Source organism: Lycium ferocissimum, chromosome 9, assembly GCF_029784015.1.
Source record: "Lycium ferocissimum isolate CSIRO_LF1 chromosome 9, AGI_CSIRO_Lferr_CH_V1, whole genome shotgun sequence".
Lineage (NCBI taxonomy): Eukaryota > Viridiplantae > Streptophyta > Magnoliopsida > Solanales > Solanaceae > Lycium > Lycium ferocissimum.
The window spans coordinates 39,261,446-39,283,886 of NC_081350.1; the positions used below are offsets into that span (position 1 = coordinate 39,261,446).

The 22,441-nt window shown below is 33.6% G+C and overlaps 1 protein-coding gene across 1 annotated transcript; it reads left to right on the forward strand.

The window, feature by feature from the left end:
• The first annotated feature begins 17,566 nt into the window (after nt 1-17,566).
• LOC132030707 (metal-nicotianamine transporter YSL1) lies at nt 17,567-21,068 on the forward strand. Its single transcript, XM_059420441.1, has 8 exons — nt 17,567-17,874; nt 17,963-18,334; nt 18,426-18,598; nt 18,691-18,785; nt 18,882-19,016; nt 19,284-19,473; nt 19,600-19,714; nt 19,974-21,068. Exons 2-8 carry the CDS (start codon nt 17,971-17,973, stop codon nt 20,900-20,902), a joined length of 2,001 nt encoding a protein of 666 aa, XP_059276424.1. The 5' UTR covers nt 17,567-17,874; nt 17,963-17,970; the 3' UTR covers nt 20,903-21,068.
• Nucleotides 21,069-22,441: the final 1,373 nt, after the last annotated feature.

The following is a 22,441-nucleotide window of genomic DNA, read 5'->3' on the forward strand; positions in this document are numbered from 1 at the left end:
ATAATAATAATAATAATAATAATAATAATAATAATAATAATAACAATTCTATATCAGAAGACAATTCAAAAAAAAATGATATCCATGGCCAAACAGGCCCTAATTGTCAGCAGAAAGAAAATGCAAAGGGACATGGAAGGTGGAGGGGACAATAAGACAAATTTTACCGAAATTAAAAAAGAAGGAAGATGACAAATTAGGAGGCGGATTGGCCAACAGAGTTTTGATATGCCGCGTGCTAAGGCTCTTTCCTTGTTGTTCCTCAAGTAGTTGCAAGTTACCATAATTTGTTCGGGCTATATACGCTGTACTTGGCTGTATACGCTGTACTTGGTGTGTACTTATGTGCAACTTGTTTGAGTTTGTTTTGGTTTTTGCGGAATGATTAAGGAAACAGTTAACATAAAAGTAGTACACTATTCAAATCATATACTCTTGTAGAGTAGTGAAAGTAACTTTTACGTGGTCTAATTTTACTATGCATAATAAATTACTCAACCCTATTTTTGGATGAAAAGTTAATGATCTAATTGAGCAAAACATAAATAAATAGAGTAATACCTTTTTACTCTCTTCGTTTAGTTTTACTTGTTCACTATATTAAAAATACATATTCACTTTTACTTATCAATTTTAGCATATAAAAAAAAAACAAATTTTTTGTTCTTTATTCTTAATATTAACTACTATCTCCAAATCAAAAAAAAAAAAAATCTCCAAATCATTTCTCAAGATTTTTTGAAATGCTAATAGTCACGGGCATTATAGTAAAATATGCAATTCATTTTATTTTTTTGAAAACAGAAGTGTAAAGTCCGGTATGTGTTGGATCGAAATAATAGGGCGTCATGCGGAAGCTAACGGTTGCAAAACTTGAACAACACGAAAATTATACTAAAAAGAGGCATAATATATTGATATGGTTTGAACAATTGATCCACGTATGAAAAAATAATATAAAAACATAAAATTAATCTTTTGAGAGAAAAATCTCCCTTTAAACAAAACTCTCTAAGACTACATTATGGATGTTATTGTGTATTAAAATATCAAATCTTTTATTTATAGAAGTTCAAAACTTCTCCTCCGAGAAATATGATAGATATAGTAGAGTCCTTTTCCATAAAGAAAACCTTTTCTATCAAAAAATTCTTTTGAAGTGAAACATAATTATGGTAGAATCCAAATAAGATAAGAAATTCAGGGCAAACCCTAACACTATGGACAAGTAAAAGTGAATAGAGGTAGTACTTAATAGTAACAAAAAACTGTTCGAGAAGTCTTGTATTGAAACTATTGGATTAAAATTGATTTATATTTATCTTAAACAGTGCTTGGCGTAAACTGTTGGAGGAATAAAATTAAGGGTAAATACTCACATACACGGAGTGTTCACAACAAATCAATTAAACTTATTATGATCGAGTGATTTAATAAGATGAAAATATAAATTAAGTAGCCATAGTTAAGTGATAAAAATTTATATCGCAAACAAATGTATGCGTCAATTGGTTGATGTAAGCATCCAATGCGTGTCATTAAGTTTATGCCTATAATCAAACTAACTATTCGTGCAAAATCACCTAGATAACTATGATAGCTTTTGTTTAGGCCGCAGCCTTACTGTCTTTTGCCTTTTCTTTGAAGCGCTTCCTTTAAAATTTGTTTTTAAATGTTGGATCACGATTTCCACTAGCATTGTTTAATATGTCTTGGACATCTATTTTTCAATTCCATAAACTTTCAGATCGGTAAGCTTCATTTTTTTATAGGATTTGAAGGCTAGTTTAAACCTCCCTAAAAGGGATTCCTGAGCGGAACTCTTTTCCAAAGAATTGGCGATTTTCCCTTAACTGCAGACTCAACAGCACCGATTATGAACCATGAAAGAGGAGACCACCGTCAACTCAAATTTTTTCCTTTTGAAACCTCTCATTAGAAGTATTCACTTATGTTAAAATTAAAATTTTAGATATACGGAGCAATACTAAGTTAGCTGCTCAATTATAGATTCCCTGCTAATTTTCTTTTGTCAATTGGATTTTCATGTAAATATTTTACTTTTCCCATAAAAAGAAAAGTGATAATTGTCTGTGGTCCTTGTGCTCCTATCGTTTCAATAATCAAATGTCAATTAATAGACCACTGCAAATACAAGAACATCGTGGGGGGAAATAATACAAGAACATTTGCACAGTAAGATTTTGGGCTTGTTTGAAGTTGTGGGTCGTGGAATATCAGGTCCGTTTAAAACGTATATTGGACCATCTTTCAGTTCATGGATCATTTAGGATTCGAATTTCATAATTACCTATAAGCCTTTCAACCTTCAAGGGTTCATTTTTTAAGAAAAATAATTCTTCTGGTGGAAATGGTAGAAATGTGGACGGAAATTGGATTTTAGCTAAACTATTGGATAAACAATGGTAAATTCTAGTGATTGAAAATCACAAGAGGGCTATCAACCTAATTTTCTCGTTTTTATTCTTTTTATTTGTAGACACATATGTTAAGGCTAAGGGAGGAACGTAATAAAGTATACGTAGGATTTGTATGATTTGTGCTGATCTCTTCTTCTTCTTTAAATTAACTTTAGGTCACATTATTTTTGGCTCTACCCAAGATATTGGACACATAAAGTTGGTACGCCACTTGTTATGGATGGTGGAGGGGTGAGGGGATTTTCTTTTCTCCCAACTTGTACCGATATATCTGTAAAGTTAATATATTCTTCATCATCAAAGAATTTAATGAGATGAATGTGATCTCTTCATTAATCTTAACAAAGATATCTGGTTCGAGTTTTGAGAAATAAGAATGTATAATTTTCTGATAGAGAGCATTTCACCCATAAATGGGCCCAACACATGTAAATCTAAATTAATCCGGCCAATAAATTTCAAATGCCAGATGATTATTAAACTAACAAAAACTTAGTCTCCTCTCTATTGCCGCTAAATCTAAATATAATATAAAGCTAGGCATAGACAACGTGATGTGGCACCTCTCTATGGCCACCATTCCTATTTATCTTTTTTCTCCTTTTTTTTTTTTTTTTTTTTTTTGCATTTTTTTAATACATAATCTACTAACTAAATGGAAATAATACATTAATATTGATCATCATTTAGTGTATTAATGTACGTTACAAAAAGAACTCCAGTTTGGTGCGACTTATCAATATCTTTTCAGCATTCTTTGTTCTTAATTCGGTGTCTATTGGGATTATTTCTTGGACAATTAAGGCAACTGATAGAGTGGAAGGAAAAGATAGAAATAAATAGCTAAAGAGAATGAATTGCATAAGGCGTTTCTTCTTTTTTCTTTTCTTACCGTTACTCAATTTATCACCTTCTTTAGTACATATCATTATTATAGTTAAAAAGCATATGGCACCCAAGAATCCCATTCAAACAGTTTTCTTAGTTCCTTTGGATTTCTTTTTCTGTTCTTTGTGTTTTTATAATTGTTTGACCTAGAACATTGATACTTTGGATGTTACTCTGATTTGGTAGATGTAGATTATTTACACTATTTTTGTTCTTTGGTAATTCATTAATTTGCTGTTTTTGGCAAATAATTATGGATCTTAATTGATGTTATTCTCCTTTTTTGTTTGTTTCATGTTGTTTTGGGACCGGGAAGTGCAGCTTCATTTTCCATCTCTAATGGGTATGAGAAAGCAGGTTTGTCACGTATATTCTGATATCAATTGTCTTATTTGTTTTATAAATAAATTATACTTCTCATTTCCTTTACTTTTGATGAATATACAAATAGCATGGAAGTTTTGATATCTTTCATATATTTTACCTGGGTTTGTAAGCATATTTATCGTTTAATCGTGAAGGTATAAGAAATCAATAATAGTAAGTGCAGATGTTACTTTTAATATAATTTACACATTTTCAATGAAAATGAATCAAATGGTAAATTCTGAACCACCCACATGATTGTCGCATTAAATTTGCAAGAGAAATTTAGCTTGGATGTAGTGGAGATAGAACAAAGAGATAAGGTACAATCAAATTCTTTTGGTTAGATTAGAAGGATAGAAAAAATGACGTGAGTAATATCTCCCATTCACTGATTAGCTTCTTCTGAAAAAACGTTGAAGGAAGTAGCAGACAAAACTAGCATCAGGAAAGAGGGAGAAAATAATTTAAAAAAATATTTAAGAGAGGATTAAAAGGAAGTCGGTAAGAGGGTCATGGGGTTCATTTAGATGATGAAAAATTAAGATGAAGGTTAATAATAATAAAAAAGAAAGAAAAAGAAGAACGACGAAAGGAAATGAAATAGAAGTCCTTTTCCCCTTATTTTTGGTTTGATTACTTTTCGTTTTATTTTCTTTCACTCGAGTAGAAGAAAATTAAAAGTCATTAAAGAGAAGTTCTTAGATACATATATTTAGAATATATTAGACTAAGAAAATTATGTATTAACCTACCTCACAAGAAATATATTAAAAAATCTTAAAGATTCTTTTTCATTTTTACAGTATATATTTTTTATAATAAAAGAGTATATCTAAGCTCTATTTCTACTAAAAGTATTTATCAGCTCTTGCTTCTCTGGCTACTGCTCCGGCTAAGGCTTTCTTTCCGCTTTGATTTTATCAATATACTAATGTTTTTGCTCATATTAACCTACCTCACACGAAATATATTAAAAAATCTTAAAATTTCTTTTTCAATTTTAAAGTATCTTTTATAATAACAGGGTATATCTAAGCTCTAATTCTACTAAAAGTATTTATCATCGAGATTTCATCAATATACTAATGTTCTTACTCATACAGTTGACAAAACCATTTCATTCATTAGATTGACTAAATTTATAAAAAGGTAATTTTTAAGTTAAGTTTATTGGGCTTATTCATAAATACGCGAAGCGCAACAAATTTCCCTAGTGTTAATATCACCCCCATCGAATATCAAAGAGTCCTAGCTTTATTTTACCTAACAGATATTCATTACATTTCTTCGTATCTCCGGTTATTCTTTTTGGGGAACATTAAAAAATTATAGCTAATTGTCGGAGCTTTACATTACATATAATTATATATTATCATGAATTAATTAATAAATAGTTGTTGCTATTCAAGGTTCCATTGCTGACTAACACTTTTAATTTTTATTTTTTTAACCAACTCGCTTTAGAATTGCAGTTGCTCTGCGATATTTTTAATTAAGGATAATACTTGTTTTCCACTAAGGGTGTGTTTGGTATGATGGAAAATGTTTTCCTAGAAAATGATTTCTTGAAAAACAAATGATTTTTCTACTTATTTTCTTGTGTTTGGTTGGATGTGGAAAACATTTTTTAGTATTTCGTTTGATGGAAATACCAATCGACCCAACCAAAACGAGCCTCCAACCCCCCAACTCACTATCTCTACCTCCACTCCCCTCCCCCCCCCCCCGCCCCCCCAAAAAAAAAAAAAAAAAAATCCAACCTTCCCTACCACCCCACCCCGCATTTTGAAAAAGATGCTACTTTCACAAAGTCACTATTTTTATAAGATAACCAAATATGTACATACCTTTGCAAGTGGCTTTTTTCTAAGACAACAAAAAATATGACTACTTTGCACTTGGAAAGACAACTCATAAAAAGTGACTATGTTTGTAAACTAACCATTTTAAAAAAATTATACAAAAATGGCTATTTTTGCAAAAATGTTTTCCTTGCAAAACTATCAAAAATAGTAGCTTTTTGTCATTTTTCAAAAAATGGCCACTTTACAAAAGTAGCCATTTTTGTGTCACTTTTAAAATAGGGCTACTTTACAAAAGTGACCATTATCTTAGAAAGGGCACATTGCAAAATAGTTATTTTAAAGAGGCTATTTTAACAAATTACTTTTTTTGCAAAGTAGTTAGTTTTTAAAAGTAACTCCTTCCACAAAATGACTATTTATGAAAATTGGCTACTTTCAAAAAGTGACTATTTTAAAAAGTATCTACTTTCACAAAGTGTATATTTTCTAAAAGTGACTACTTTTACAAAGTGACTATTTTCTTAAGTGACTACTTTTGCAAAATGACTATTTTTGAAAAGTAGCTACTTTTATAGTAATAGTTTTAAAAGCGGCTACTTTTGTAAAGTGATTACTTTTTAAAGTTGTTATTTTTTAAAGTTACTACTTTCACAAAGTGCCTAGTTTTGCAAAGTTGAGAGATAGAGGGTGGTGGTAGGGGAGGTGAAAGGTAGTGGGAGGTGGTGATAGGGGTAGGGGTGGGGTAGGTGGTTATAGGGGTTGAGAGGGAGGTAGTGGTGGGCGGGGGTAGTGGGGGTGTAGGGGTGGTTAGGTGGTGGGGTGAGGGTAGTTTGGGTGATGTAGGGGTGGTGTATGAGGTGGGAGGTGGCGGTTCGGAGGTGGCGGGGTGTGGGAAGGTCGAGGGGTAGGGATTGGGGGTGAGGAGACAATGAACTTGCAATGTTACTTGTGAAATTTGTTTTCCCTATTTCCATTAAGGCAGTCATTTTCCTCAATTTCAAAAAACTTGTTTTCTTAGAGAAAATATTTTCCAAGACAATTTGACCAATCAAACATGAAAAAATTGAAAAATATTTTCTGAAAAATGTTTTCCTCCATACCAAACACACCCTAAAAGTTTATGAGGGACGAAATGAGATTGACATGATCTCTTTAAATATGTTTATTCTGATAAGATATGTCACTAAAATAAAGTAATTTCACAAAGTTAATTATTTATTTTTTCTTTTGATCGCGAAGATGCATGAGCTGATCAATTCTATTATTTTTATGAAGATTCGCATGACGAAATTTTCTCCTAAGATTTAAATATCTTCGATGCTACTATTATGTTGTAAACAATTGATTTCAAAGGACTGTCACTAAATGGCAAGAAAAGGAGAAAAAATGTTTTCTTATGTTTGGATAGTTTAACTTTCAAGTTTTTTAAAGGTGAGCACTTTAATAGAAATTGCATAAAGAATGATTTAACGGGAATTCATTTTTGAGGTGTAGTTTTTACAGTTTCTGCTATTTTTGATCTATTTTTTTTGAGTCTGGTGTAATGATATAGTTTTTGAGGTGCATTTCTGCTATATTTTATTTTTTTTGTTGCCTATTTCTCTCTCTGCAGTGTTTTGTGTTGTAGCCTTATAGGATTTGAAAAGACTTTCCTGATGCCCCGACCCTGATATTCTTTTTCAAAGTTCCCCTCAAATATAACATACACATTTAATTTGTTGAAATATTTTACAGAAACCAAAAATATTTACTTTTGGCTAACTTAAAAACCAAAATTACTCAAAATTATATGTAAGAGATTACTTTGAATACACCATCAACACCTTTGTCAATTTCTCCCAACAAAAACATGCTCGTTGTTCTTAATTATTTTAATTACCAATTTAGGCCATCGAATATGTGTCAAATAATTAGATAATTATTCGGTACAAACTGTATTTGGAGCAAATGGAATCACACTCAAATTGCTAATCAGATGCTTGTCACACTAGCTAGGACAATCTTGCCTTTCCTCTGTCTTTCTACCAATTTTGATTGTTGCTTTCTTTCATTACGATTCAATAGTTAATAAATGAATTTGAATTGTTGCAAATTGTGAAAGTTGTAATACGAGTAATATCTTCAATTATAAAGAATGATATCAAATGTTTTGAGAGATCATCAAATGAAAAATCATATAAATTGAAAAAAGGAATTTCTAATCAGTATCTCCACATCTGCTAATTAGGATAAGTAATCCGTACGTAGCATAATTGCAATGTGACTAGTTATGTCGTCTTCTAATTAAGGAAAAACAATATCAAGTTGTCCCAACAATCAGGTCTGGACTTCAGGACAACAATCCAACCCCAGCTTCTGGCTCTATCAGGCGGTGATCACTACTAAAATAGAGACTTTTCCCACAGCGAATCAGTAGGAAATTTGTTATTTAAACATGATTTTCCCACTTTATTTCTATCGAACTAATTCATTGGAAAAACACATGGTGGAAAATAGATTCTCATTGAAACGCAAAGAAACTTTCTGATTTTTTCGTGTGAAAACATTACTATTATTTTTTCTTTTCTCACTGATTCAATCAAAATATCTGTGAAAATAGCCACCGAACATTTTTCAGTGAGAACTTTCAGTGGGAAAATAGTGATTTCTATTAGTGGACAACCCCCTCCCCTGCACCCACATCATAGCGTGAACCGCTCGATTTCTGAATCGATGAGTTTCCTTTCTTCCGTCTGATCTTCTTTTCTCTTTTGAGTTAGCTTGGTTCTTAAGACAGAAAACCAAATTTTTTGATTATCTTATTTCCCTTCTATTAAACTTAGCTAGAGATCGGAACTAGACCCGAGAGAAACTAGACTTCTCCCTGACGGAAAGAAAAAAGAAGTGCCTGGTGAAGAATTGTTAGGGGGAAATGTTATCTATATTTGCAAATTGATATAAACCATTGACTTAAAGAGAAACATTGTCCCTATCGGATTTGGAAGCATCTATCAAGTGGCGTGTGTTTGCCTCTCTTACCAATCAACCAACTATCATATTCCTTTTTTTGTTTGTATTCTATTTCTAAGGTAGACATTGTTGACACTGATGCAAGTTCAAATCCAAACTAAACACCTTTTATTTTTGTTCCTTCTTTATTTTTCTTCCTTTATTCTTCTATACATTTTCCTTTAACCATACAAATTGATCAATGCAGAAATTATGAGAATAATTTTCTTAACGTATCTATACGCAACTAGGATGTGTTCAATTAATTCTCACTCATCCAACAAATTGACACGGCTCAATCGACTATTTCTTGTGTAAATTGAAGAAGCAAATGCGGAAGAATATGGTAAAATGATCAAAGTTTTTTCACCCTTAATTAGAGGTCTGTGTTCAAGCTTCGAGCATGTACTATAAACATTTCCTTATAGTAAGCTTTATATGGCTAAAATTTAGATTAATCGAGTCAATCAAATGCTTGTAGAAAAAAATGGGGACGCAAATTTTAACCCCACACTACTATGGGAGTATCTAGTTAACCGACAGTGGGTGTTTTCAACTTTGTTTTTTTCTTTAGTTCATGGCTAACACGCGCATGTTGGGTGTACGTGTCTTTGTGGGCGTTTTCAACTTGAATCATATCACCACATATATAATATTCTTTTTTTTTTTTTTTTTTGGGATTCCAAACATAACGCAATTTGATTTATGGGTTTTCGAAATTTATAATTTATATTTATTAGTGGTATTTTTTAACACATAGGTAAGATTCAAGTTAAAGTTATAGAATTTGGATGAATCGATAAGATGCATGTTTGATTCGTCGGTCTCTGATTATGATGAGTGAATGTACAAAATGAATACGGATGATTCATTTATCTGATTCTATCGATTTGTGATTAGTGTTTGATTGATAAACAAATAACGAACTGTACCAATTCTAAGTTTATTAACTCTAAATATATAAATACTTGGGAATTTACTGGACACGTTCATAGTTCACATCCATTATTGAACGCATGTGGGGTTCCACATTGTTTTGTTGATTATCCATATGACATTTGCTCCTATACCACCATCTCCGTACCCATAACTGCAACATATCCATTGACTCAAATTAATTAAAGTACAATCTTAACTACAGATCACTGGGTAATTTAATTTAACTACCATTGGTAGCTACTTGACAGTGGGAATTACGAGATTAATAAATAAATAAAGAAAGCAAAGGATAAGTAAAGAAATTAAAGGAACTCTACCTTTGCGAGCTTTGCAAAGCGTAGTCGCTCCTAACTCCAAGAAAATAAAATAAAATAAAATAGACTACTAGTATTATTAGTGGCCAAGACATCCTTCTACAAGATGGGTTTTTTGAAATAGTAGCGGAATCAAAATTTTTACTAAAAGGTTCAAATATAAAAAAGTAAACAGGGATTCAACACCTATTATATGTACATAAAAAATAATTCTAACCTTATAATATAATGTAATTCTCCGTCGAAGGAGGTTCAGATGAAACTCCTTACTTCTACCTGGTTCCGTCCCTGTTTCAAAATTCACAAATATATACTCCTATATAATAATAGTCTGACACCACTTAAAATAATTGAAAATAACTACTATCAATTTTGGAAAAGAAGTAAAACCTTGTAACCATTAAAGTCATACACTCAACCAGCATATACATTTTCATAAAAATAGACACGATACGATTTGCTCAAATTCTGCATACATCATAGAGCACTATAGCAAGTTGGCAATCAGCATAAAAAATACTCCTTATTTAACTATTTTTTTTCGTTTTCTTTTGCTTGCTCCATATATTAAAAATAATTTTTTAACTGTCATTTTAACAAATTAAGAAAGAACTATTTATTAACTTTGTGTAGAAAGAACTATTTATTAACTTTGTGTTTACCCTTTTTATTAAATAATACTTTTCCAAATTCATTGGAATACTAGTAGTCAAATTTACATTTTCAGAACATAATTAATAATCATAAATTAGTAAAAGTAAGTACTTAATGTGCAAAACATAAGCTGGACAAGTCAATAAAACGATACCTCGTATAATGAATAATCTGGATATTAAAGAAACTGATCGGAACGAGTGGTACATAGCCCAAATAATTTGGAATTAAAAAGCAACTAATCAATTGATTTAAGAGTAAAAAAAGGAGAATAATTAAGTAGCTAGGTGTCAGTCCCCACGTCTTCCCCTCTTGCTTATGCCTAATTTTCAGCTAAATGTTTCCTAAATAATGGTTTAAACACTGTTATTACTTCATTAAACAATGTCTGGATCTTGTTCTATTAATCAAATTGCCAAGTTCAAAAAGTCCAGTTTGGGGCCATACCTAAATATTTATATCCCACTTGCTTGAATATCAGTCAAAAACGAGGCAAGACTTTTTATATCTCAAATAATTACTAATTTGTCTCATTCACTACTATATATATATTTTAAAAATTATTCTTGAAGTATGACTATATTAAAATGTTCACTAGTGTGGAATCAGCTTGCTAGGCTAGCTGAACTTGGTTCTCCCTAGTCTACATATATATGACGTTTTAGATATTGCTGAGACATTTTACTATTTTGTTTTGTTTTTCAAGTGGCAAAAGGTTATATATTCTATCTAAAACCTGTTCATAACCCGTTCTTCTTTAACTCTTTTTTTTTTTTGTCTTGTTCACGTGGCACTGTTCCACTTTATTTTATTTTATTTCTCATTCAATATATCCACTTTAGGGCCGATCAATTCGAATTCGCATTGAATTTTTTTTATTTTAGGATAAAATGTTTTCTATCAAAAATGACTTCATTCACGTGTTCAAAGCTGAGTCACCGGTTAAAAATATAGAGGTACTTATTTTCTTTTTATACAACAATACTATATTTAACTATATAAACAAAGATATTAATTTAACTTCCTATTATACTAGTAATAACATATGAAATACTTAACAACCAGTTTAAAAAAATTGTTTAATAGAGATCTATTATTTTGGGATTTAAAATAAGTAGTTTTTAACGGTCAACTAGATTCTTCCAAATTGTTTCTCATTATTGAGAAAGGATAATAAAGATAAATTACGAGCTTGTTTTATAGCAAGAGCCATTATCTAGAATCAAGCTTAAATTTAATTATTTAAGTGATTTTAATAATTTTCAAACATATTTTTTGAAGTCCCCAGACCCTATTTGTGGGATTACACACTAGACCGTTGTATATTATTTGATGTGCCAAACATTAAATTATCTGTGAAGTTGAGAAGATATGCAAGCCAATTCCTACTCAAAAGCGGAAAGAAATAAAAGGAAACTTTTTTCTTTGTTGGTTTTCGAGTGTTATTGGGATTTAGATCCTTTCTAGGAAAGGATTACTAGTAGTATAAAGCTAGCTAGGATTTATTAAGAAGAACATAGAACCTAAGAGTATTCAATCTTGTAACTTACTTTCTCCCTTGATAATAATAAAAGTGCCGGCCGTTCTCCGTGGACTAGGATCACATCGATCCGAACCACGTTAATTCTTGTGTTTTTTATCGTTTCCGCGCCTAACAATTGGTATCGAAGCTTACAGTGTCGTGAGATCAGGAGACGAAGAGACATGACAAGCCTATGAAGTTTGAGGTAGCGAATTTTGATAGGCGAAGTAATAACTTCAACATCTGGAAGATCGAGATCATAGCGTTGTTACGGAGAGAAGGATCAGTCTATGCTTTGGACGACTCATATCCAGAAAATACGAAAGAGGCCGAGAAGCAGAAGACTGAGATGGATGCGTTTAGCGCAATTCAATTATCCTTATCAGACAGCGTGTTATGTAAAGTCAGTACCTAGAAAACATCTGCGAGTTTGTGGAAGAAACTTGAAGATCTTTACCAGAAGAAATCAGTGACAACTAGAATGTTGTTAAGGCAGCGTTTACACACCTTCAGCATGAAGACAAGTACAACTTTATAGGATCATCTTGATGCTTTTAATAAATTGGCTATGGATCTTACTCATGTTGATATTAAAGTGGGAGATGAAGAACTAGCGTGCATTCTACTGTTTTCATTATCACCGCATACAAAGACGTAGTTAATTCAATGATGTACAGTAAGAAGGTGGTCACGTTACAGATGGTAAGACATGCATTGAATTTGGATGAATTAAGAAACCATGTCAACAATGGTGAAAAAGAGGACCATGGTGAGGGTTTGACAGTTAGAGGTCGCTCGAGCTAAAGAGAGAGGCAAATCAAGAAGCTAGGTCAAAGTCTAGGAAAAGGGTGAGTAGGAAGGATGCTGAATGTTGGGGTTGTCATCAAAAGGGTCACTTTGAGAAGGATTTCCCGAATAAGAAGATTGATAAAACAACAGCCAGTGCATCTAGGGTTCAAGTAGCTCAGACATCTGGAGAAGATTATATGCTAAGCTGCGTTTGACGTATGTCGACACGCTGAATGGATTTTAGATTCAGCCTTGTACCTTTCATATGTGAGAAAAGATTGGTTTACTAGCTACGAGCAGACGAACGAGATCGTATTTTATGGGTAACAATACGGTATGTGAAATAGCGGGTATTGTTCAAGCCCGTATATGGTGTCATGACGGCATCATAAGAACATTGTCTAATGTTCGACATGTTCCTGATATGAAAAAGAATATGATCTCTCTTGGTACTTTTGATAAGCTAGGATATAAGCATGCAGGTGAAGGTGAAATCTGCAAAGTGATCAAGGCTTCTCTGGTCATGTTAAAGGCCAAACTGGAGGGTGGTCTTTATATACTTATGGACAGCACCATTCTAGGTACTGCAAATGCCGCAACCTTACAGTTATCAGATAATGACAAGCTAAGACGTGACATATGAGATTAGGTTACATGAGAGAGAGAGGGTTGGCAATTTTGAGCAACTGAAACGTTTTGAAAGGTGAGAAGATTAGTACGCTTGATTTTTGTGAAATTGTGTCCTCGGGAAAGAGAGAAACGGGTCAGCTTTAGCATGGGAAAGCATAAAACTGAAGGGGTACTTGACTACATTCATTCAGATTTATGGGGTCCATCTCAGGTTCCATCCAAGGGTGAAAAGAGGTATCTTTTTACTTTCATTGATGATTTTTCACGCAAGGTTTGGGTATACTTCTTAAAGGCTAAAAGTGATGTCTTTGAGAATTTCAAAAACTAGAAGACATTAATTAAAAATCATTGTGACAGAACGATTAAGTGTCTTCGAATAGATAATGGCTTGGAGTTTTGCAATGAAGAGTTTGATAATTTCTGCAAGATTCATGGTGTATTGAGACATAGAACTGTTAGACATACACTATAATAGAATGGAGTAGCTGAAAGGATGAACCACACTCTTCTTGTGAAAGCACGATGTATGCTCTCTAATGCCAAGGTGCCTAAGGAGTTCTGGGCGGAAGCAGTAAATACTGCTTGTTATGTTGTTAATCATTCTCCAGCATCGGTGATTGACTTCAAAACTCCAAATGAGGTATGATCAAGTAAACCGTCTGATTACTCGTACTTAAGACATCTTTGGATGTCCTGCATATTATCATGTAAGTGATGAAAAATTAAAACCTAGAGCTCGAAAAGGTTTATTTATGGGATATGCTGAAGGGGTAAAAAGATATAGAATATGAAGTTTAGATACTCTTAAGTTTGTAATCAGTAGAGATGTTACTTTTGATGAGGCCTCTATGCTTGATCCCGGAAAAACTTCTATTGAGTTTGTAGGACAGAAAGTTCTTACAGCACAAACGGTAGAGGAAAATGTGAAACTCACCTAGCAGAAGGATCAAGTGACTCAAGTGGAGTCAGATAATGAAAAAGCTCACATAGTAGTACCTAAAGGTGAGCCATACAGTATAGCTACTGGAAGGGACAAACGAACTCCGAAGCCTAATCTAAAATATTATTCTCAGCCTTCGCAAACTAATCTTATGGCCTATGCATTAGCTACTGCCGAGGAGGAAATAAAGGATCTGGAACCGTCAAGCTATACAGAAGCTACTAAGTGTGGTGAAGCTGATCAATAGCGTTTAGCCATGACCGAAGAGATGGAGTCTCTGCACAAGAACCAGACATTGGATTTGGTGAGTCTACCAAAGGGGAAGAGAACTGTTGGTTGCAAATGGGTCTTCAGAAAAGAGGATGGAATTTCGGATGTAGAAGATGCTAGATACAAAGCGATATTGGTTGCTAAGGGCCTTTGTCAGAAGGAGGGAATCGACTACAATGACATTTTCTCACCAATCGTGAAGCATAGCTTAATTCGTTTGTTACTAGCTTTGGTTGCTCATTATGACTTGAAGCTTCATTAGCTTGATGTCAAGACTGCATTCTTACATGGTGAACTTGAAGAGGTGATCTTCATGAATCAGCTCGAGAGTTTCCTTATTGAAGGAAAAGAAGACCAGGTTTTTCAATTGAAGAAATCTTTGTATGGTTTGAAACATCGCACACGACAGTGGTACAAGAGATTTGACGCGTTCATGATTACTAAAGGTTTCTCGAGAAGTGCATTTGATAGTTGCATGTATCACATGACGGTATGTGGTAATTCAAATATTTATTTACTGTTATATATTGATGATATGCTTATTGCTGCTAATAGTATGACAGAGATAAATGATTTGAAGAAACTGCTAAGTAAGGAGTTTGAGATAAAAGATTTAGGTGAAGCTAAGAAAATCCTTGGAATGGAGATTCACATGAAGAACGGTGAGGTAAATCTCTCACAGAAAAAGTATATTGAGAAGATAGTTCAGAGGGTTGGCATGAATAAATGTAAACCCGTTACTTTACCGTTAGCATAACATTTCAGACTTTCTTTGATGGCACCGCAATCAAAGGAAGAGGAGTACATGTCAAAAGTTCCTTATTCTAGTGCAAGCTTGGTAGCATTATGTATGCTATGATTTGCACTCGGCGTGATATTGCTCAAACTTGATGAGTGGTAAGTCGATTCATGTCTAATCCGGTAAGACACATTGGGAAGCAATTAAGTGGATATTGAGATATCTTAAAGGTTCTTTGAATGTTAGTCTAACTTTTTGTAGGATGAGAAATGAAGGCTTCTCGTCCAGTTATGTGGATCTCGATTTTGCAGTGGTCTTGATAGAAGGAGATCAACAACGGGCTATATCTTTACTCTTTGCAGTAGTGCATAAGTTGGAAGGCAACTCTCCAAAGATATAGTTGCTTTGTCCACATCGGCCGAACATATGGTAACAACGTAAGCGATGAAAGAGGCTATATGGTTGAAAGATTTGGTGTCGGAATCGAGTAGGGTTCAACACGAACTAACTCTAAATGTGATAGCTAGAGTGCTATTCACTTGATGAAAAATCAGAGATTTCATGATTGCACCAAACACATTGATATCAGATTCCATTTTATTTGTGATGTTGTTAAACAAGGCACAGTTAAGGTCTTAAAGGTTGACACAAAGGACAACACAACGGATATGTTGACCAAGGTGGTTCTTCTTGTCAAGTTCAGTCATTGTATGAATTTGGCAGGAGTTCGCATCAATTGATGCGTCAGGATGGAGAACGACAGGGCAAGGTAGAGCTACTAGTATGTACAAGGTCTCGGTTAGTGTCTCATGTTTCATACACGGAGTTAGCTCACGCAGACTTAGAGATAGTGGACTAAATGGCGTTCATATGGAAGCTCGAAATTCATCTCAAGGTGGAGGTTGTGAAATTGAGAACATATGCAAGCCAATTCCTACTCAAAAGCGAAAAGAAATAAAAGGAAACTTTTTTCTTTATTGGTTTTCGAGTGTTAGTGGGATTTAGATTCTTTCTAGGAAAGGATTAGACCAAGAAGATAAATACATGCTTAACCATTTGATTTATTAAGAAGAACGTAACCCTAAGAAAGATTCAATCTTAGAACTTACTTTTTCTCCTCGATATTAATAAAAGTGCCGGCCGTTCTCCGTGGACTAGGATCACATAGATCCAAACCAAGTTAATTTCTGTATTTTTTATCGTTTCCGCGCTAACATTATCATATATATATTTAACATGGGAACAATTAATTCTATCATGTAAAATACTTTCTGTAGAATAACAGGACTATTTAGTTGTCATTTGTCAAGCAACCAACAGGAAGAATCTCTTTGACCCTTTTAGCCAATCAGATAAAGATGAATGAATTTTCCAATGTGCACCTCTCTTATTCATCTTTTATTTTATGGATATATACTTGACATTTCTTCATTATATTCGAAAAGGAACTCTCATCATGATGGAATTTTCTGCATCCGAATATATATATATATATATATATATATATATATATATATATATATAGCCTTTTTGAGAACTACAGGTTAATACACGTCTTTGTCCAAAAATGTTAAAAGTTGATCTATAATTGTTACAAGAGAGCTCAAATTCAATAGGAAGAAAGAGACATATAAAGTTGGGTGACTATGATGGAAGAACCTCCTCTACTAGTACATTATCCTTACGGATTATTATTTTTACATTAATTTTATTTAAAAAGTTACACTATAACTATAATTTTACTGCCTAGAAAATGTTATAATTACTCTTATAATTAATTTTAAGTTATCATATCAAGCTTGTCTTGAAAAGTTTATGGTAATTATAAGATAATTTAACATGATCGACATGATATCAGTGCACAAAATTTAAACTCTATCCTAATAATGCCAAGGTCAATAATAAATAAAGGCGGATGCAGTCTTTTGGTTATGATTCATATGAACATAGAACTTTTGACAGAAAGTATATAGAAAATCTTATTAAAATCTCAACAAATATTTGTACAATAAAGTTAATGTAAAATTGAACCCATTAAACTTAGATCCTGAGTCCGCTTCTGATGATAAGGTCTGCATGCTAGCAAGATACTTGTTAAGTAAGCGCTCTCCATATATGGTGGTTATTTTTCTTACTTTATATGTGTGTTTGTGTATATATATAATTTTATATTTCTTTCCTAGTACAATGCGAAAATACTTTATATTCATCATAAAATTAGTCAACTTACAGTATGGAAGTTATATTTTATGAGTAAAAAAAGTACAAAATTTCGAAATAGTTGGAATAATATTAGTAATATATAAGATTGAGTACTTTCAGAGAACACATTCTCAAAATCCTGGGACCAGATCAATAAAAGAAGTACAGAGCCCATATGTAGCTCTAGGAATTGTTCATTACTATCACTTCACTATAAAAAGTTTCATGCTTCCAGTCTGACATCTTTCTTTCTTTTGGTAAAAATATTCTCAAGAATTATTAGTAGCTGTACTTCTCATTATATTCCCCTTATACATATTAATTTTGCCTCTAACTTCCACCATTGAAGCCAACATTTTCAGCTATAGCTAGCTCTTCTTCAAGGTATTAATTTTTCTATCTAGCTAAACATTACTTTTTGCATAACTTTATTACTATGCTTAAGTTGTGTCATTCTTTTTTGTTGTTCTAGTTGAAGTCATGAATGTTAACAACAATGAACCAGAGCAAGTTCGCGATTTTGCTGTTGAAGAACACGGGGAGGGGGAGGGGGAGGAACATTTTCCGGAGAGAATTCAACCTTGGACTAAACAAATAACATTACGAGGAGTTATTGCTAGTACGATTATTGGTTGCATTTACAGTGTGATACAAATGAAAATGAACCTTACAACCGGGATTAATCCAAATCTCAATGTATCAGCTGCTCTTCTTGCCTACGTTTTCATTCAGGCGTGGACTAAGATCCTTAAAAAGCTCGGGTTCGTCTCTGTTCCTTTTACAAGACAGGAAAATACCATGATACAAACATGTTCTGTTGCATGTTATAGCATTGCTCTTGGAGGTAATGTACTAATGTGTTGTTTTAATTATATATTTCATGAATAAAATTATCATTGTTCTAATTATGTTTTGAAATATATTTGAATTTTCAGGTGGACTAGGATCTTATTTATTGGGAATGGACAAGAAAACTTATGAGCTAGCAGGGGTTGGAACATTAGGAAATACATCAGACAGTTACAAAAAACTTGAGATTGGTTGGATGATTGGCTATCTTCTTGTAGTTTGTTTTATTGGACTGTTTGTATTGGTTCCTCTTAGAAAGGTAACTTTAAGAAGTTGAAAGGTTCTTTTTTTAATCATTTGAATTTACATTATTAATTGATGAAATCAATAATAGTGTTTTCTAATACACAGGTTTTGATAGTGGACTACAAGTTGACTTTTCCAACTGGAATGGCAACTGCTGTTCTTATTAATGGATTTCATGGCAAGAATGATAAGAGAGCTAGGTAAAAATACTAGTAAAAGAGAGACTTTCCTTTTAAGTAATTTTTGGGTCTTAAATTCTTAATGAGGCATAATATAAGTTCTTGATTATTTTGCAGAAAGCAAGTGAAAGGATTCCTCAAGTTCTTTAGCTATAGTTTTACTTGGGCTTTCTTTCAGTGGTTTTATACTGGCAAAGAGGATTGTGGATTTCAACAGTTCCCCACTTTTGGATTAAAAGCCTGGAAACAAACGTATGTCTTCATTAAAATCATTTTTTTTTTTTTTGGGCTGAATACATCAACAGCCCCGCCTGCTTGAGAACACGCGCAAAAACTTTTCCAAAATTCGAGCCGGAAGTGTTGATAGGAGCACTTAGTCATGTATTCAATCAGAACAGGCCGTAGTTCAAGTATCTAAATAAAATTTACTGGCAAGTTTAATGGGTTGTCAATGTATTCCGCATTTTTTTTTGGACTTAATCATGATCATGTCCTAACATATGATTCTCTATTATGTAGATTTTACTTTGATTTTAGCTTGACTTATGTGGGAACTGGAATGATATGTCCACATATAGTGAACATATCATTGCTTCTTGGGGCTGTTCTTTCATGGGGTGTAATGTGGCCACTCATTGCAAAACTTAAAGGAGAATGGTTCCCAGCTGATATATCAGAATCCAGTATGAAAAGCCTTAATGGTTACAAGGTTATAAATCATTTTCCTTTCTCTTTCTCCTAATTGTATTTAATTATAGTAAAATCTCAAAAACAAAAAAAAAAAAAAAAAACTACAGATTGTTCATTCAAGTACACTATGTTTCCTGCCATTTAGGTCTTCATCTCCATTGCCCTCCTCCTCGGTGACGGGCTCTACAATTTTGTCAAGATAATGTATTTCACACTATGCAGTGTTCATGAGCGGTACAAACGCAAAAATCCAAGTCCAGGTAAACTTTAAAAGAAGAGAATATCACATACAGTCAAACCTGTCTGTAACATTCATCCTCTATAACAACATTTCACTATTACAACCAAGTTTTCTTTGGAACCGATTCATGTTATGTTATACTATATGTTCTCTATAACAACATTATGCTATAGCAGCCAAAAAATATCCGAACAAACGATATCGTTATAGAGAGGTTTGACTGTATAAACTGTATGATGATTAAGTATATTAAATACTTCAATTTTTAAAATTTTCAGCAGCAGGGGTGAGGCAGAAGAAGAATTCGGAGGATGTGAAATATGATGAAGCGTTTGTTAGAGAAAGCATTCCGATGTGGGTAGGAGGTGTAGGGTATTTAGCCTTTGGGATTGTTGCTGTGATTATGATTCCATTGATTTTCCATGAGATCAGATGGTATTGGGTGATCATAGCCTATCTTTTTGCTCCATCTTTAGCTTTTTGCAACGCGTATGGCTCAGGTTTGACTGATATAAACATGGCCTATAATTATGGCAAAGTGGGACTTTTCATGATGGCTGCATTGGCTGGTAAAGAACATGGTGTCATTGCTGGTTTAGCTGGTTGTGGTTTGATAAAATCTGTGGTTAACGTTTCTTGCATTTTAATGCAAGATTTTAAGACAGGGCACTTAACTTTAACATCTCCAAAAACCATGTTTCTTAGCCAGGCTATTGGGACAGCCTTAGGCTGTGTGATAGGTCCACTATGTTTCTTCTTGTTCTACAATGCATTTGATATTGGCAACCCAAATGGTGAATTCAAGGCACCTTATGCATTAATCTATCGAAATATGGCGATTCTTAGTGTGCAAGGAGTTTCAGCTTTGCCTCAACATTGCTTGCAGCTGTGTTATGGGTTTTTTGCATTTGCTGTCGCGATAAATTTGGTGAAAGATCTTTCTCCGGAGAAGATAGGAAAGTGGATGCCATTGCCTATGGCGATGGCGGTGCCATTTTTAATTGGTGGATATTTTGGTATTGATATGTGTATAGGGAGTTTGGTTGTATTTGTGTGGCATAAACTTAACTCTAAGAAGGCTAAGGTGATGGTTCCAGCAGTTGCTTCTGGTTTGATTTGTGGAGAAGGTCTATGGATTCTTCCTTCATCTATACTTGCTTTGGCAAAAGTAACTCCTCCCATCTGCATGAAATTTTTGGCTTCTTGAAGAACTTTTAAGTGTCGAACTGGTCAATCGAAAAACTAATGTACTGATTTACGGGAGAATTTTGATATCACCTACAGCTCGTTTTGTTTCTTTTTTCTGCGTTCTTAGTATAGGAATTGATAAAGTTGTACCTCACAGATGAAATCAACAATAAATTTCTCCACAATTTCTTGTGCAAAGTACTAGTAGTTTTTAGTAAGCAGAGAACATCCAAGATCATAATTCCTAAAATTCTTTTAAAAAACCATACTACAAGAAGTCCTCACTTGCTACTCTTGTTTGTCCTATCACTTTTCAATTTTGAAAGTCTAATCTTTTGAGAGAGAGAGAGAGAATGAGACGCTAGAAAGAGACGTGTGAGGGTAAAAACCCGCGCCCAATATTTACACCGAACCAAACAATTTAACTTTAGCAGTTAAAAATTACATTGAAAATACACATCCATTAACCACGATGAAGGCATAATTATGTGTCTGCAAGACATGTCTTGCTTTCATTGGTAGTGTAAACATCAGTTGCGGGATTAATTTTTAAACAATATGTGTGTTTTCTTTTCTATGGGATAAATTAAACGGAAAAGGGCCAAATATACCCCTGTACTATTGGAAAAGGGCTAAATATACCCTTCGTTATACTTTGGATCCAAATATACCCCTGCTGTTATACTATTGGTTCAAATATACCCTTTCACCGTTGAAGTTGTCCAAAGTGGACATCCAATCCTACATCAAGACTAAGAATAGATGAGGTGGATGTCACGTGACATGCCAGCTCACCACCCCTACCCATTTTACCCCTCCCTTCTGTTTGTTCTTCCACCACTAAATTTCCTTCCCATCCACCACCATTGCCATCACTGCCGCCACATGGCAGAAGGTGGATATATCCATGCAGCTTGAAAATCTTCGTTCCTATTGCACCACTTTCTTTTGGGGTTTTAATGCCTGTCAATTGGACTGGGAAATCATTAGAGCACATTGAGTGATTGAGGATCTAACATTCAGTACCATTAATAAACTTTCGATATCCAATGTCCCACCTGGATTACAGAGGTGAGGATTGAGTTTTGTCCATTTTGTCTTGGTATCTCGCGTTTGACATTGTTGTGAAAAAGCTACTTGCAACCATTTTATAAACTGAGTTTGTTGTGTAAAATGCTCATCATTAATAATTAATTTGTGCTACTATTACCATTCGAAGTTTGATATATCTGGACATTTTATCCGTTTTGGATAAGGTCCGCCTTCTACCATGTGGCAGCAATGATGGCAATGGTGAAGGAGGGAAAGGAAATTTAGTGGTGACGAACAAATAAAAGAGAGGGGTAAAATGAGTTAGGGGTCGTGAAGTCAAGCATCCACCTCATCTATTGCTAGTGCCATGTAGGATTAAATGTCCACTTTGGACAACTTTAACGGTGAAAGGATATATATGAACCAATAATATAACGGCATAGGTATATATAGACCCAAAGTATAACGAAGGATATATTTAGCCCTTTTCCAATAGTACAAGGGTATATTTGGCCCTTTTCCGTAA